Source organism: Megalops cyprinoides, chromosome 12 (assembly GCF_013368585.1).
Source record: "Megalops cyprinoides isolate fMegCyp1 chromosome 12, fMegCyp1.pri, whole genome shotgun sequence".
In the NCBI taxonomy this organism is placed as follows: domain Eukaryota; kingdom Metazoa; phylum Chordata; class Actinopteri; order Elopiformes; family Megalopidae; genus Megalops; species Megalops cyprinoides.
Genome location: NC_050594.1, coordinates 11,103,480 through 11,119,694, shown reverse-complemented (window position 1 = coordinate 11,119,694; position 16,215 = coordinate 11,103,480). Strand labels below are relative to the sequence as shown.

The 16,215-nt window shown below is 40.9% G+C and overlaps 1 protein-coding gene across 4 annotated transcripts in view; it reads right to left on the bottom strand.

The window, feature by feature from the left end:
- The window catches only part of LOC118787116 (1-phosphatidylinositol 4,5-bisphosphate phosphodiesterase beta-1), a 63,819-nt gene extending 48,191 nt beyond the window's left edge, over positions 1-15,628 (bottom strand). For all 4 annotated transcript variants that reach the window (XM_036542548.1, XM_036542549.1, XM_036542550.1 and 1 more), the window contains exons 1-2: positions 15,204-15,628; positions 11,460-11,537 (exon numbers count right to left, since the gene is read on the bottom strand). In XM_036542548.1, coding sequence (XP_036398441.1) covers positions 11,460-11,537; positions 15,204-15,302 — 177 coding nt within the window. In that variant the 5' untranslated portion in view covers positions 15,303-15,628. The remainder of the gene's footprint in view (positions 1-11,459; positions 11,538-15,203) is intronic.
- Positions 15,629-16,215: the final 587 nt, after the last annotated feature.

Below are 16,215 nucleotides of genomic sequence, written 5' to 3'. Positions count from 1 at the left end.
GCATCACTCATTTTCTCATTGTTTTGTGTCTGCCATTGGCACCTTGGTCTGTCATTTCATACTCTCCATCCACAATGTTCAGAGGTCAGTCATTCTTATCCACCGGGGGTGACAAAGTTGGGGACATTGTTTTTGTTGTGAGTGTGGGTGTGTATCTGTGTGCCTGCGTAATGCGTATTGCAGGAGGTAAAGACAATTCTGATATGATTCAAATGCACCATTCAAATGAAACAAAAAACATGCATTTGGTTGCTATGGCACAGGGGTCCGTAGCAACAAGGGAGCACTGTCGCAGTGACGTGCTAGGGAAAATGCTGATTGGAGGAGACAAGCCAAGTGCTGTGAACGCATCACATCTGATGACTCATCGCTCAGGGCTTTCCAGGGCCACAAAAAAAAACAAACTTTAGGAAGCAATAAGCGGAACAAGCTGCAAGCAACCAGTGCACTTATACATCACATCTGCCTCAAACACGAGCACACTGAAACTTCACAACCAGCCAGCATACCGAAATACCAACACACTAAAACATCACATCTGCTCATCAGTTTGAGACACCAGCATACTGAGACATCTGCCCAGCTCAGTGAAACATATTATCTGACCAGAGCACTGAAATATCAGCACACTGAAAAATCCCATCTGACACTGAAGGCTATGGTCTCTGACAGACATGAAGCTGGAAGGTGTCATCAGACCTGATTCTGGCTGTGTAAAGTATGGTCACCATCAGACCTAATTATGATTGTGTAAGGTGTGGTCATCATGAGACCTGATTCTCACTGTCTCAGGTGTCGTCACCATGAGACCTCATTCTGACTGTCTAAGGTGTGATCACCATGAGACCTCATTCTGATGGTCTAAGGTGTGGTCACCATGAGACCTATCCCTGACTGTGTAAGGTATAGTCTTCTTTCTAAGCAGTCTACGTGGAAACAAACAAAATGGATCCTTAGTGTTCTACCTGACATCCTTCACACGGAGGAGTCATTCACCATTTCCCAGCAGTTTAAATGCTTAATACACTTTCACAAAATGTAGTAATTGCCTGAGCATTAATGCCATGGACTGACATCAGTCATCCTTGTGTATGGTCTTGAGGCTGTCTTTCTTGGTAAGTAACTTGTGAATCCAGTGAAACATACATTAAGTATGAGGTGCCAGATTGATTACTGCTTTGACCAAGGACATGTTCAAATGTTTGTTTTGAGAAACAAAGTCATTATTGATCTGTCAGACTAAACTAAAATTGATCTTGTAAACACCACCTACAATAGTGTGTGACTGTGTGTCTGAATGATCATCTCTTACACACACACATACATGAACACACAAAGACAGGCAAACTTACATGCACAAACACACACAAATGCATGCACACATACACACATTGTAATTTTGACATCTGTTATTGCCTTGGCCTTTATCACTCCTACCGGGATTTAATTTCTCCTGAACATCTAAAGATTTTTTAAAGCTTTACTTTAAAGGTGATGACATTTTATCACCTTTGATGAAGCTCACTCCTGTGACTCTGACACTTGCAAAATGAATCAGTTGGGTTTGGTTAAACAAATAATGAGCAATTTACTTTTGTAAATGATATTTCCGGGGGTGAGGAAATGACAAGCCTTGAACCTCACCCCACACTGTATGTATCCTCGTTGAGGGTGCTGATGAGTTTAAAGATTTACTAATAGAATTATGAGTAATTATTATTATAAAAAGTAATTATGAACACATCACTAAAAAGAGTGGAAAAAAGCAAACATGTAAATAATCTGAGTTACTTGTATGAATGAATAAGGGGAACCAGTGTGATTGGATGAGTGTCCAGTTGTGTGGATGAGTGGCAACCTCAGTGCATGACAGTGGCTAGTGTGAATGGATAAGATTGATCAGGAGAGTAGGTTATTGGAAAGACCAACAATCCACACCAACGCTGGTGTTGTATTAGTCAATTCTAACCCATATAGGAACATTTTATAGCGTCTAAGTTCACAATGCATTTAATATGTACAGAGAATTGTAACTAAAAGAGATACTGTTAGCAAAAACACCATTTTATTTTAAAGCACTGACAATCTGGATTGACATTTGTCACAAAATGGCCTGCACTTACAAACACTCAGTTGACAAAATGTGGAGGTATAGTGCATGAAAATGTGTGATAGATTTGAGGATTAAAGTTTCAGTACTAAACCATCTGCATCTATGGGACAACTGACTGTCCTGACCCAAAGGGGTTGCTCTTCTCAGACACAATCCCTGTCTGTACTGGTCCCTCAGTTGTGGAATGAACTCCCCACGGAGGTTAGGACAGCAGAATCACCGGCCATCTTCCGACGCAGACTGAAGACCCCCCTCTTCAAACTGCATCTCGGTTCCACTGCAATCCCCACCCCGAACACCTGATACCTGTAGTATCTAACACTTATTTTACAGGTAGTATTGTGATGTATTTTGGATTCTGTGTTCTAGGAACTGCTTTATGGTATTATACTCGGATTCTGTCAGATTGCACAAATTAACTTGTGGTAGGGCTCAAACAGTGTTATGCTCACACTCACTGGTCTGGGAGTGTTGCTAGCTTGGTTTGACACTGTTGCTCCTTTAAATTAAATGGATACACTTATGTTCTATTGTGCTGGAAATCGCCCTGTATAAGAGTGTCTGCTAAATGGAAGTAATGTAATGTAAAGTTTCCTTTATGTTGAGAGTGAAATAGAGTGGAGTACAGATTATTTCAGCAGTCAAAATAATGGTGGCAGACAGCGGCCTGATGAAGACAGTGTTAAGGTCCTCCCCAGACCTTTCAGGTTTTTTTTTCCCATGATTCCAAAGGAAACCTTCCCTAAGGGAGGTGAGAAGTCCCAGAGGGAGTGAGAAAAGCCTATCACTCAATAAGTGCAATTTATCTCCACAATTTACAGTGCCACTTAGCCAAGCCAAGCTGACCAAATTGGATTAGCTTCATTTGCGCAGGGCCCCCTGCCTTCCCCGCATTGATGGAGCCATGTAAGGAGATGAACAAAAAAAACTGCCTCGCTGTTAAAAGGGATTATTTTTTTTCACTGGAAGAAGTGTACATTCCTCTCCCTGGCTCTGCCGTCTGTGCCACCATGACAAACGGAAGAGACTCAAGCCCTTCCATGGGGCAACTGGCCATTTATGTTACCCACAAGGCTTTGTTTCCAACTTCACAATCACTGCTCATCTGAAAGTCTATGTATCTATAAGGCTTTGCAACTGACTTTGCTACTGGCTGTGTTCCAACTGACACACAAGCATGCTGCATACTAACACGCTGCATAACATATACTCTTTACTAAATCTTTTAGTACATATCAGCAGATACACAAGTAATACCTTCTGAAAACAAATCTGATCTTCGATAAGTACTAACTGTTGTTTCCCACCTAGCTGCTTGTATACTGGATACACACCAGATTAAAATTATCCACCATTTTTTTTTTCTTCATTTTGAAAGATCATTCCAAAGGACCTACGGGATGAGGCAGGAAAGTCATGTAAAGCTTTGAGCACAAATTATATTTGATTATCTGACCACTGTTGCAAACACTGATGAACAATTTATCACAGTAAAGCGTATCCTTTTTACAAACTGCCTTGATACAGTATTGTAAAATACTAGGTTGGTGTGATATTGTCCTAATCCACTCATGTCTCAAACACTGGAAAATCAGTCATGCCTGCTGCCCGGATAGTTTTGGTCAACTTGTCACAAATACAATAGAGTTGATAAGTGTCAGCGACAACTTGTCACAACTGATGGGCATAGTAATCAATTACAGCATAGTGACTGGGAGAGACTGATCAAGAACTATTTCGGTCGAGGAGACTAGATTCGATTACGTTGATAGCTGTACTTAAGTGATAAGTGTGGTTCTCAGAAGGTGCAATGCCATCAACATATCCTGCCTGGGACAAAGCCTCTAAAAGACTATAAGAGGCTATTCCTGCAGAGGCTCTGGGTTCAGACTAACTCCTCTGAATACAGTGTACAATTCACGTATTTCTGCCAACTGCGTTCCTGTAAATAAAGTCATCCTTTCAGTGATTATCGAAACCATGCTTTCTTTGTTCTGACATCTTCAATGCCTGTGTTTAATATTTAAACAATGCTGAGGCTTTTCAAATGACTTTCATTTCATTCACTTCATATGCGCTAACCAATTTATAACGTCTTTTGTTGTGGCAGACAATATGGCTATGCAGACCTACACACTGAAAAATGAAAAAAAAAAAAAAAACAGTCAACAGGCTAACTGTGTACATCCATGATTGTTCATCAGTTGATTATGACATTCAATGTATAAGGTGCAAGGTGGATATTATCTAAACTTAGGGTATATTATATTCATGAAACCGTTTTTTGCACCATACTCCAGGTGTGTAAGGAGGCTATCTGACTATGCCACTTTCAAGGCTAATGGTAGACAACAGATTTTACATGTACTGTATAGCAGGCCTACTTCTAAATACGAAACAGAAACATAGTGTAGCATAATGGTAAAGAGCAGGGCTTGTGACCAAATGGTTGCTGGTTCAATTTCCTACTGGGGCACTGCTCCTGTACCCTTGGGCAAGATACTTAACCCACAATTGCCTCAGTAGATATCCAGTTGTAAATGGACAACGTGTAAAAATTGTAACTGATGTAAGTCACTCTGTATAATAGTATCTGTTAAGTGACAATAGTGTAACGTACTGAAACCTAAGTGTAAGAGTGGGTTACAAGTACATGCAGTGCTGACCCTGTTTCTCCTTATGCCCAACAAACCCTTACCCTAAAGCTGTGGACTGGACAGGCTCATGTCTAGTTGTGTCTAGCTGTGCACATTCATCAGTTTAACCCTTTGGTCACACCAAGGACTGCATGTGATGGTCAGGCTGCTCTGGACCCCTACAGGCTGTCACTGGTGTTGTCAAAAAGAAGCAGTGAAGTTGGCAGGCAGTCATCACTGTCTCTCTTGTGCAATCAAATGCGCATCAAATGACTTTGAGACAAAAGCAGCAATAAAATACATTAATTGCTAATCCCATCTCTAATTGTTTGCATCCTAGTAATGCATGGTAGACAATAAGTTATCTTTGTTAATGGTTAACAAATGAAAGAAATCACAGCCACTTTACGCCATCATCAAGTGTACAACTAGCAAGCCAGATAAAACAGAAATAACTTGCTATGCCTGTGTTTATCAGCCGGGGGTTTGTGTACCCCTGGGGGTAAGTGGCAGTGTCTCAGGGGGTACATGGGGTGATCACTAAATTATAAAATATTAAAAAAAAAGATTCATCAAAGGCACTTTCAACAATCATACTAGAATCAACAAATAGAAAGTAACTGTTATACAATATAACTAATGAATATAACAAATAGGGCTATAAAAGGAAAAAAATGAAAATTTTTTTGGTCTGATTAGGGGGTACTTAAGATATGACAAAATTACACAAGGAGTACAGCAGCCAAAATAGTTCACTAATGTTCGTTAACTAGCACATCTCTCAATGAGGAAAATCTCATAAACAAGTCATGTCTGGGCCATAGGGTGAGGGGTCTGTGAAGACGTAAACCTAACATTGGACAGTTTTTGCTTTCTGTTTTTAGTTCTGTGTCTGTGGTCTGAATGTGTATGTGTATCAATGTGTTTAAGGGCCCTGTATGCATCTGGGTATTTTCATTTGCAAAGCTTTCAATAAGATGAGTTTTTCTTATGAAGTTCTCACACGGTAGAAAGCATGAGAGTGTGTGTTTGTGTTGCTGGTAGGGCACCGGCTAATTGGGCAATTAGTAAGAAGTCACACCCAGCAGGTGATAAAATGAAAGATGGGGGTGTGTGAAAAGGGGAAAAGGACAGAAAAGGGGAGAATTGTTTTCCTCCTTGGGGTTTTTTTTAAACATATTTTTGTCCTTGTTTTGTCCATTTTATCCTTTAATGTTTCCATGTTTTGCTTGTTGTATCCTGTGCCTTTTATAATAAATGATGTCTCTTTTTACATATCTCCATTCTTGTGTTTTTAAGCTAAAACCTTTTTTTATTGGAGAAGTACTGAACTGAGCTTCTTCAAAGGGGCTGGCAGTGTTTTTTACAGATGGGATGATACAGATAGTTCAAGTTGGGGATCACAGGTATTTAAGAACTGATGCACACAATTGATACCCTGCTGTCTGCATGTTATTTCGATCACCTTGTTGTTCAGACTCTTTGCATGCAAAAAAAAATGTTAATGTTCAATGCACAATTAAATGCACAGTTCAATGCACAATTAGGATTAGAATAGTTGGGCATCTCAGCAAGCTTCTGTCTCTCTAGGAAACCAGAGAATGGGATCAGGGGTTTGTATTTTTGTTTTATGTTTCCGTCATAGATTTGTTGTGTTCTGGGTTTTTCATTCTTTCAACACTTTCAAAACAAAAATTTTCTGTACAGGGTTCAGTGATATTCGGATAGCTATTCGCTCATTTATATTAAAGGCAATTATGAGAAACAATAATTAAAGATGGTTGTACTCTTCACTTTGTGAGCTGAAATGTCAAGGGGCTCGACCATCTGGTTAAGAGAAATAAGTACTTGCACACAAGTAAAGGTCACTTGCTTTTTACGGGAAACCCATTTCTGAATGTCAGACAACTTTCGTATGCATAGGGAGTAGGTGGAGTAGTACATGCTGCACAATCCTGTTGCTAAATGAAGGGTTTTTAGACAAGCAGCGGTCTAAAAAACCCTCCCACAACATACTTTACCGAGCTTGGAAAGCATCTTCTTTTGGAAATATTACTGTAAAATAACATCTGCAAATTAATTTCCACTGTTTTCCCAAGGTTAGTACATCATTCTACTATAATAGTAGAACGGTTGAAATGGGCATTGAGGCTCTGTTTAGGAATTTTTGCATCAGAAGGATTCTCTGGCGTTAGAGAAATGCTGCACCTGGTCCCATGCTGCACCTGCCTTCTGTTCTGCAGATTGTATTGCATTTGCCAAAACTGGAGGTAGAGAGGATTGCTGTCTTTTTGGGTCCCCACTAGGGTTGAGGAGCAACTTGATTTTTTGTTTTGTTTTGCTGTTTAGCATCGATTTAGGACAAGTCCAGCTGATTGTGGCTATAGCAACACCAGAGACTGGGTTGTTAAGGTGTGTTGTAGTAATAACAGAGTGGCCTTTGGAAGATTGGCTGTAAAGAAGAGACACCCTTTTTTATTATATTCCATCTGAATTCTGCTAAACTTTAAGATTATTTTAAAGATAGTTAGCTAACTGTGTTGTATTTAAAAGTAGCCAACTGACAGGAAAATAAAATGGTTTAGAGGTCAACTGGGTAGCTAACTATGTAGCAACTTTTATACAGTATACTCCAAAAAGAACTATCTTGTTGTGAACTATCCATTTGCATTTATGTCTCCTAGACCTAGACCACTAGTCCTCTTTCATCTCTCAGGGAACTTAACTCCCTCAGGGAAAATACTAAAATTTCTCTCTCTGCAAGCTGTGGTTTGTGAAAGCCATCACGCAACTTTCAAACGCTTTTTTAGCTCTAAAAATGATCACGCTTTACTGACTCTACTTTAATTAATAATGCTCAGTGGACAGCTTTCACCCAAAGTGTTACTGAGGAAAAGCATATACTGTACTTTTAAAGGTGGAATCATGGGTAAGGGTTTTGCCTTGGATACGTGGTGCCATGGTCAAGTGGTCAAGGCACACTTGAAAGCAGTGAAGTGCTGCAAATGTAATGTAACTATCCAGATTCCTGTAAAAATATTTGTTGATGTTTATATACAGTATATAGTACTTTAATAATACATATACTAAGTTATTGTCCATATCTATACCAACACAAATTAACCATATTCTGTGTTGGGAATCGTGGTTAACTGTGTTGTGACAACACAAAAAATTAGCGTGGATGTGCTGATCTCTAGACTATTAATCCAAAACAAAAACTGTCATTAAAGACGCTCCCTCGAGGCAACATCTAACAGACAGAAGCAGCATCAGAAACTCCATGTCTGCTGGTCAGATATCAATATTTGCAACACTTGGCTGTTAGGTTTTGCCCGGAGTTGTGAGCTCAGTCGCAGTTCTGATATGTGTGTGCTCTCACCTTTCATGTTGGCATTCACCCTCAGCACTCTAATGTTTGCCACTGGCTCTAATGTGACACCCCGGTTTAGATGGACTGGCTGTCAGAGGATGGCTTGCAATGTTCGGAACTCCACAAAGCGTTTGTTACAGTCATGGCTATTTGCATTGTGTATACTTTCATACGGCTTTTAATTCCAGCATTTTGACAGGTGCCCTAATCAATGTCTTAAGCAAAGGGCGTGACACAGCTGGTGAGCCAAGCTCCACGCTCAGGACCTTCAACCTCAATCAGTTTCCAACACTGCCACTGTAATGCCACCTGGTGGACTGTTAGTGTATTTCCACACATGACCTGGAAAGGGAAAGATACTAACACAATGTATCACCAGGACTAGTTGATACTGGAGTGAAGTGAATGTTTTGAGTAGCTACCAGTGTGCAAGAACTGAATTTGTTTAAATAGTTCATTCTGAAATGAAAAGGTGAAGACTAATTTTACATTGGTGTGTTTTCATTTTTCAGATCAAAGCATACTGAATTAGCTGGACCTCAGACTGTTCTCTACTTCAGATGCGGTCATTTAGAGGAGAGCTGACGAAAAGAGTCTCTGGTGTTTCCTCTCAGGCTAAATCAGACTGTCTCAGATGGCTCCATGCAATCACTAGCTGCACGTACAAAACCCACTAAACCAAACTAGGTGACACATGGCCAATGGCAGCACCAGCTGGGGCCATGGACAAGAGCTGGCTCTGGAGCACACACACTTACACACACTCACACACACATACACACACACACACTCACACACACAGTCATAAACTTACACACATACTCATATATAGACACACACAGACACATACTCATACACAAAACTCAAACACAAACACATTCACACACACCCATGCACACACTTACACACATAAACACCCATACATATTTACATACACTGATACACATCCACTTTCACACATTCATGTATACTCACATACACACACACGTAAACACATGCACACACGCACACCCACACGCATGTCTACAATATCACATATGGCCCATAATAATGAGTTGAACCTTCAGAGTCACTGTCCTATGGCATGAGAGAAATACAGGTTTTAACTTCTAGTGTAGGGTGAAAGAGAGAGAGAGTGATCCGGTGTTTGGCTAGCACATTACGGTGTTAGTGATGGTGCCTGATATGTTTTCCAGGGATGTTAGATTCAAGCCTTGTCACTCCAGATGAGTCCAGCGGAGGGAGAGTGAAGCAGACAGCCGAGCGTGAGGGGGCGTGCAGACATCCATTAGCTGTCCTCCTTGTTTGACTCACCACACAGATGAGATGTGATTTGATCTGCCCAATTCTCTATCTGCCACGACCAAATCATCTCAACTGTCACTGTCAACTGCAGACACACCCGGGTACGAGCCAGCGGTCAGAGCTAAATTAAAACTGTTCCTCTGCGGACCTGTGTCCCTGAGGGACAGTTAGGTCCAGCTTCTTTACAAACATTTTCACATGTCATTTTAGGAGCAACAGAGAATAAGGCTCACATTCCCTCTAAATCAACCACATGATTAACAAATGTAAGTATTTTGTTTTTCATCAGTTTTACCAAACGCCAAACTCACAATGAAGTGGTAATTCTTGAAATTATTTTCTCAGCCTTAAGGGATAAAGGACACCGTGGTTAAATCTGGGCCTGTTGGTATTCAAATGCAGTCACAAATGTCAAACCAACACCATCATGAAGAACCCCACAGCTACAAACAGCAGGGAGAAATAATATTCTCTGTGTGTATTTAGCTTTGGACTGATAAAAGCAGTTGGTTGTTGTCTGGGGTCACACTTCTCTCTGCACTCTTCTGCCCACAAAACCAGCCCAGCACCATACAGGAGTGCTGCTTATTTCATTATTTATGCAGAAATCTACTACTTTACCCAGTTTTACAATCACCCACTACTGTGAAAGGTGTGAACATTTCTGAAGTAGTTTTACAAAAGCACACAAAAACAGGAGGAAGTGAAAAACATTTTTTGACTTATCAATGACAGTGCTGGATTTTATTCATGCAATTCATCGTCAGCACTTTGCTGAATCATAGAATAGCAGAGACCAACTAACAGTTCAAACCTGAAACCTAGAGAGTCTTATAAGCAGTATGCCACACACTACTACCCTGTTTCCATAACACCACACAACCACAAAGGAAGTACACCAATTTAAACAAACCATCTTTGGATGTTCTTCCAGGTCACGTCTTTGGCTTAGTCTGACAAATAATGGATGTCAATGCTGTTTGTGATTGATATGATTAGTTGATTACTGATGTAGCAGCACACACGTTTTATAATTGACATGATTCATTCATATTGTTACATGCTGTACATGATAGATACTATTATTGATCTTGTTTTTATTGATCTTGTTACACATATACACTGAATGATTGATATGATTATTGATCATGTTCACTCAGTCCAGGTAAACGCCACATTATGTTGTTAAATTCCATTGATTTAAGGCAGATGCCCTAAGGTTGCCATGGCAATCCATGGATATGTTTTTCCCTAAGCATGTGATTGGCCAGGTGGTTTCAATGGTTTTAAGACCAAAAAAATCCAGTGTCTTCATCAAAGACCAAAAGGTCTCTTCTTCACTGCATAAAACTACCTGGTGCAATCAGGAGAGCTGTACAAGCTAACAATATTTCTTTTTCAGTTCTGAAGTTAATATGTTTAAGGTATTTGTTTGATTAAAGCCAATAATAGTAATGGACAATCTTTAGTTAAACTGGCATTCTTGTTGACCATCCATAAAAATCAACATGTTCAGTACAGCTAACAAACAAAGGTAATCTCTCTGTCTCCCTAATTTGCCTCTAACATGTTACCAAATTTTGGTAACATGTCTGCCTTGCCTATTTGCTGCTGACAGGTTACCGAATAAAGGCAATTTCTTTGCTGCACCTATTTTCTGCTGACTACCTGTTATGGTTATTTCATGTTCCTGCAGCACCTGAATGTCTACAGTCATGGTGACATTTCCACTGAAGTGTTTCTAAAAGGCACATCAGAATGAGCTGTCCTCCCACTGTCAGACGCCAGCCCTCCTGTCACTCGGCAGCAGAGACCCAGGTCCAACAGCAGTCCGGCTCCCAATCCGTGTAACAGCGTGAGGAAGTTCAAGTCATGCCATTCATAGTGACAGAGTGAGGATGCCCTAACCCTGCCATTCATGGTGACAGAGTGAGGATGCCCTACCCCTGCCATTCAGAATAACACAGTGAGGATGTCCCAGCCCTGTTATTCATGGTGACTGAGTGCGAATGCATGAACGGGTCAGTCTTACCTTGTTCTGGTCCGTCCAGTACAGGAAGTAGCCCTGTGGGTCCACACGTAAGGTCACGGGGGTCACGGCTGAGGAGTCCTAGCAACACAGAAAGAGAATAGTTCCAATTTCTGCCTCAGCTTGAGGTAAATGTTCTTCATAATGGACTCTACCAGAAAGCCAAGGACTCTTAAATTGCACCTCCAACTGATGTATGTGCCGCTGATTACACAGTTTCAGTGTGTCAGTTGAAAACAGAGAAACAACTGTGTGAGGTGGCAAACATCTGACTGTTGCAAATACAACCTCATCATTTAAAAGACATATAAGGAACTGGGAACAATTCTCTCCTAAATATATATTTATATTTTGGTTTTCCTTCAGCCTCTGCATCTGTGTAGGCAAAAGAGGGTTTGAAGTTTGACTCAGACATTGCATAAGTGTTCCACATACGTGTGATTCTCTTTGGCGGTAAAAAAATGAGTGCTTTCTGCACTGTAGATCCCAAAATCCTGGCAGGCAGAACTAAATGTTCCCTCTGTGCACGAATCTGATATTGATTGTGATTTATTTAAATCTTGCAAGGAGCTGCCCACATAAAGGGTGACTTAATGTTGGGTGACATAAATCATCTTAGCTGCTGTGGAGGCTGGCTAATTCCTCTCCTGCGAAGATCCCAATACTCCCAACAGCCAGAACCAAACGAACCCTCCCTCGCCACATGGATCTGATATCGATTGTAGTTTTTTTTTTTAGATATAATAAGGAGCTGCCCACATATGCAGAATGACTTCATATCGGGCTGGGGAAGCTGCTTAGCCACTGCGGAGGAAAGAGAGGGAATTTAAAGCATGGCAGTTGCCGTAGCAACAGACAAGCATTTTTATTTTTATTCATGACCAAGCCTTAAACTGTCAACATTTTAAACCCAGATTATTAGGAAGCCAGCAGGGTGTGCTTGCTTTGATCGAAAAGGCGAAGGGGGCTGTAGGTTTTAGGCACATGGAAATTCCAAATTGTATGCAATTGCTTTCTTTTTAGAGGGTTTTATTGGGTCTGGAGTAACAGCATGACTGAGCTGAGCAAGACCACTTCCCTTTAAGCTGAGCACAACTGCTTCCCTCTGAGCTGAACACAACCACAGCCCTCTGAGCTAAATACGACTGCAGCCCTCTGAGCTGAACACAGCTGCTTCCTTCTGAGCTGAACATGACTGTACCTCTCTGAGCTGAACATGATCATTTCCTTATTACCTAAACACGACTGCTTCCCTCTGAGCTGAACATGACCACAGCCCTTTGTGGTGAGCAAGACCCCAGCCCTCTGAGATGATCATGACCACGTCACTAATATCTCCTTCATAAGGATCTCATCTAAGAGCCCAGTCTCATAACTTGTCAAATACATCCAATGACCTGATTAAGTGAAATCCAATGGCTGAAACTGGAAAAATCTCACTTCACTAATATGACCCATTTACCTCATTTCCCCTCATCCACGCTTGTATTTTCAACTTTAATTATTCAATATAAATATTTAAAACATGGCTTCTGCTCTCAGAGATACTTCATTATTCCTGTTTTTACTTCAGAACTGTAACATCCTAATCCACTGAGAAACAGCAGAGTTTAACTATCAATTACTATATTATGTACGTAAAACTGGTCTTTTTATGTATCAGCATAAATACATGTAATGACAGTTGCGTTACACTGAATATTAAATTCTGAACCTTAAATCCTAAATTACCATATATTACATGGCCGGCTCTATGAATTTCCTAACATTTCATTTTAGCTACGGCATCATCTTGCGCAGATCTTCATCAATACGTTAATAATGTAATACGTGATTTCATGTATTATGTAAGACTATATTAAGATGATTTTACGGTCACATTTCCCCGTTTTCCAAAGAGATGCGGACACCCTTTTCCAGCTCTTCGGGCGCGTTTAACCACAGACGCCTGGTTGATGAGATAACAAGCACGGCAATATTGGTGAGACGCAGTGTGAGTCAGGAAAGGTTCCAATAGCTACATCACACTTAAACCTATATAGTGTCAGTGTATTACAGTAGCTGTACGATGGAATAATCCGAAAGATGGATATTTTATCTGCCAGCTTTTTCTCTACGGTCAAATTACGGGCATGATACTGAATGGAAATTAACGCGTTTAAGAGGTTTAAAAATCAATATGCTTGTATTAAAGGGACTGGCAAGTACGGGGTTTGTTTCTTTAAAAGTTCATCTTTCCCCCTTATGTCTTTCTTGCGGTTGCGCGTACACAACCTACAGACATGTTTTCACAACTCCAATTGAACGAGCCTTCAGGAAAGTGTGTATATATATTATGTACGCCTGTATGAACTTGCTCAATTCACCTGGATGCGAAACGGCCAGCGAAACGTACCAAAATAAATATCTTCACAACACTGCCGTAACCTAGGAAGTTGGCAACATGGAAACTGTGTTCATGTGTGAGTTCATCTGGGTAAATTATCTTTGAGCTAATGTTAACGGAGGGATGCACTATTCTCAACAACCACAGAGTCTTCAAGTGTTTCAAAAAGCCGCAAAGTTGTCTCAAAACTCCATGCCACTAGACCCTACAGGTGGAAAAGCAAACGTGACGCTTCTTTATCCCATCTGACCTCCGCAAATAGTTTGAAGGCATACACAAAAACCGAATAGCCGATGTAAAAGGAGCAAAACAGTGCGTTGCGTTCCAGCTCTCCGGAATAGGGAGATGGTCTCTTATAAATGGCTGCGTTTGTAGGTTACAATGGTTAGCTCAGTGGATTATCTTATTGCCTAGCCCTCTTTGTTCGTCCAGATCGTTTATTTTCTTTGTAGACACCGCAGCACTGCACAAACAGGTGCTGAATCCACGCGGGCAAAAATCAATTAGCCTTCACCTTCTTTCCGATTGTGACGAGCCCTCAAAATCGGATTTCCAGTTGTCAGTGATCTCTGAACGGTATATTATCAACTGCAAGCGAATTCATCGGTCACGGGCACAGCTGTTCTTAAATTGTGTCGTAGCAGATGTGGTAACGTGCTGTCTATTTGTCATTATAGGTAACGTACTGACTATCTGCCAGATATAGAGCAAATCTCGCGTGTAAGATGATGTTTTGAGTGACATAATGCATTCAGTTGGGTATGGAGAAAAGTTAAAACAGAATCTCATCAACAAGCACCCGAACAGTGAAAATCATATGGGCCATGTGATTTTTTTCCACGTAGACTAAGTGCACAATGGGCAGCACAGAAACGTATCTAAATGCGTACACAAAACACGACACTGTTTTACAACCATTATTGCAGACAGAGCATCTAACATAGATTTTTAAGCCATTGGAAAGAACGATAGAATATGACCCTATTTAGCTGCGCTAAAACAAAGCATCAAATGGACAACCTATGGAGAGATGCAAGTCGGTGTCAGCCAATTTAAAACCGTTTCTCACGTCTGCTACCAGTTCTGTAAGGTCTTATTTTTTTACGGATTTGCTAGCCAATTTTACATCATATCCTCGTGTACGTCTTCTTTTACTACATCCAACAATGTAATGTACGGCTTCATAAATCATAATATTAACTTTTATCACTCGAATTGTTTTGGCAATTGCCGATATTTCCTTTATCCATTCACCTTCGCTTGACAACACTTGTTCTCAGCACTAGTTATTGCTGTATGTCACCAGGACCTGTTCTTAACATAAGGAATATGAGCGCCGAAGGACCCGCGTGTATACTTACATCATCCCATCTCATGAATCTGCTGCCTTTCTTCAGACTCTCCGGAACGGAAACGGGTTCGAGCTGCAGCGCGTGAACTCCGGGCTGTGCTCCAGCCATTTACACATTTATTTCCAGACCGAGCGGGAGAAAATATAGGAAATGTATTTATATTTCTTTACTGAAGAACCATCAGATGCGCCTCATGAGTAGAGGACAGCGGCCACCCAGTGAAATCGTATCAATTTTGCAACCGTTTCATCCTTCGCGAGGACGGTGGACGCGGAAACAGAAAGACGGAGCGGAAAGCGGCGATGCGGCTCGCGACAGAGCGGTGGAAGCAAGCTGAAAGGGGAGAATGATGTTGAGCAGAATGAAGGGGTCTCCGCACTGACTTCCCACACTGATCAATGCATGGGCAATCCGCTCACTGGGATCTACCGCCTCCTAGCGCTTATGTAAGTGCTGTCAACAAATCCCGCACCTTATAAAGACACCCTCATCATTTGGATGTACCATATGGGTTTGGAACGATAAGGGAGTTCGAAACAATCGGATTAAGAAGACATCAGTACATGACGTCCTAACAAAATTACAATAATTTATAAGATTTCCTATTGTAACTTATATTTTCTTTCTTTGGGAAAATCAGTACTCACAATATTTCAGAGATATAGTACATTAGAATGTGTGACAGATGTCGACGCTCAAATAACTATATAAACATGACAACTACTCGAATAAAATTGTCCGTGTGCTGTTATGAGTTGTACGTGATAAATAATAAGTGTACCAGTCAAAGCCTGTGGTCATTTTGTCTCAGTCCACGTTTTTTGATATCACGGATCTTGGAAACTCTTGTGTTTTGTATTACGTCCCTTGTTGTCTCGTTTTTGGTTTTAATGTATTTTTTAATGACTTCAGAGTTCTTCCATATCCGACATCACGCGCTTAAGAGTTAAATCGTGCATGTGTGGGCGCGCGGCAGTGGTACCGCAGGTGGGTACCAATCCATGTGAATACAAAAATACAC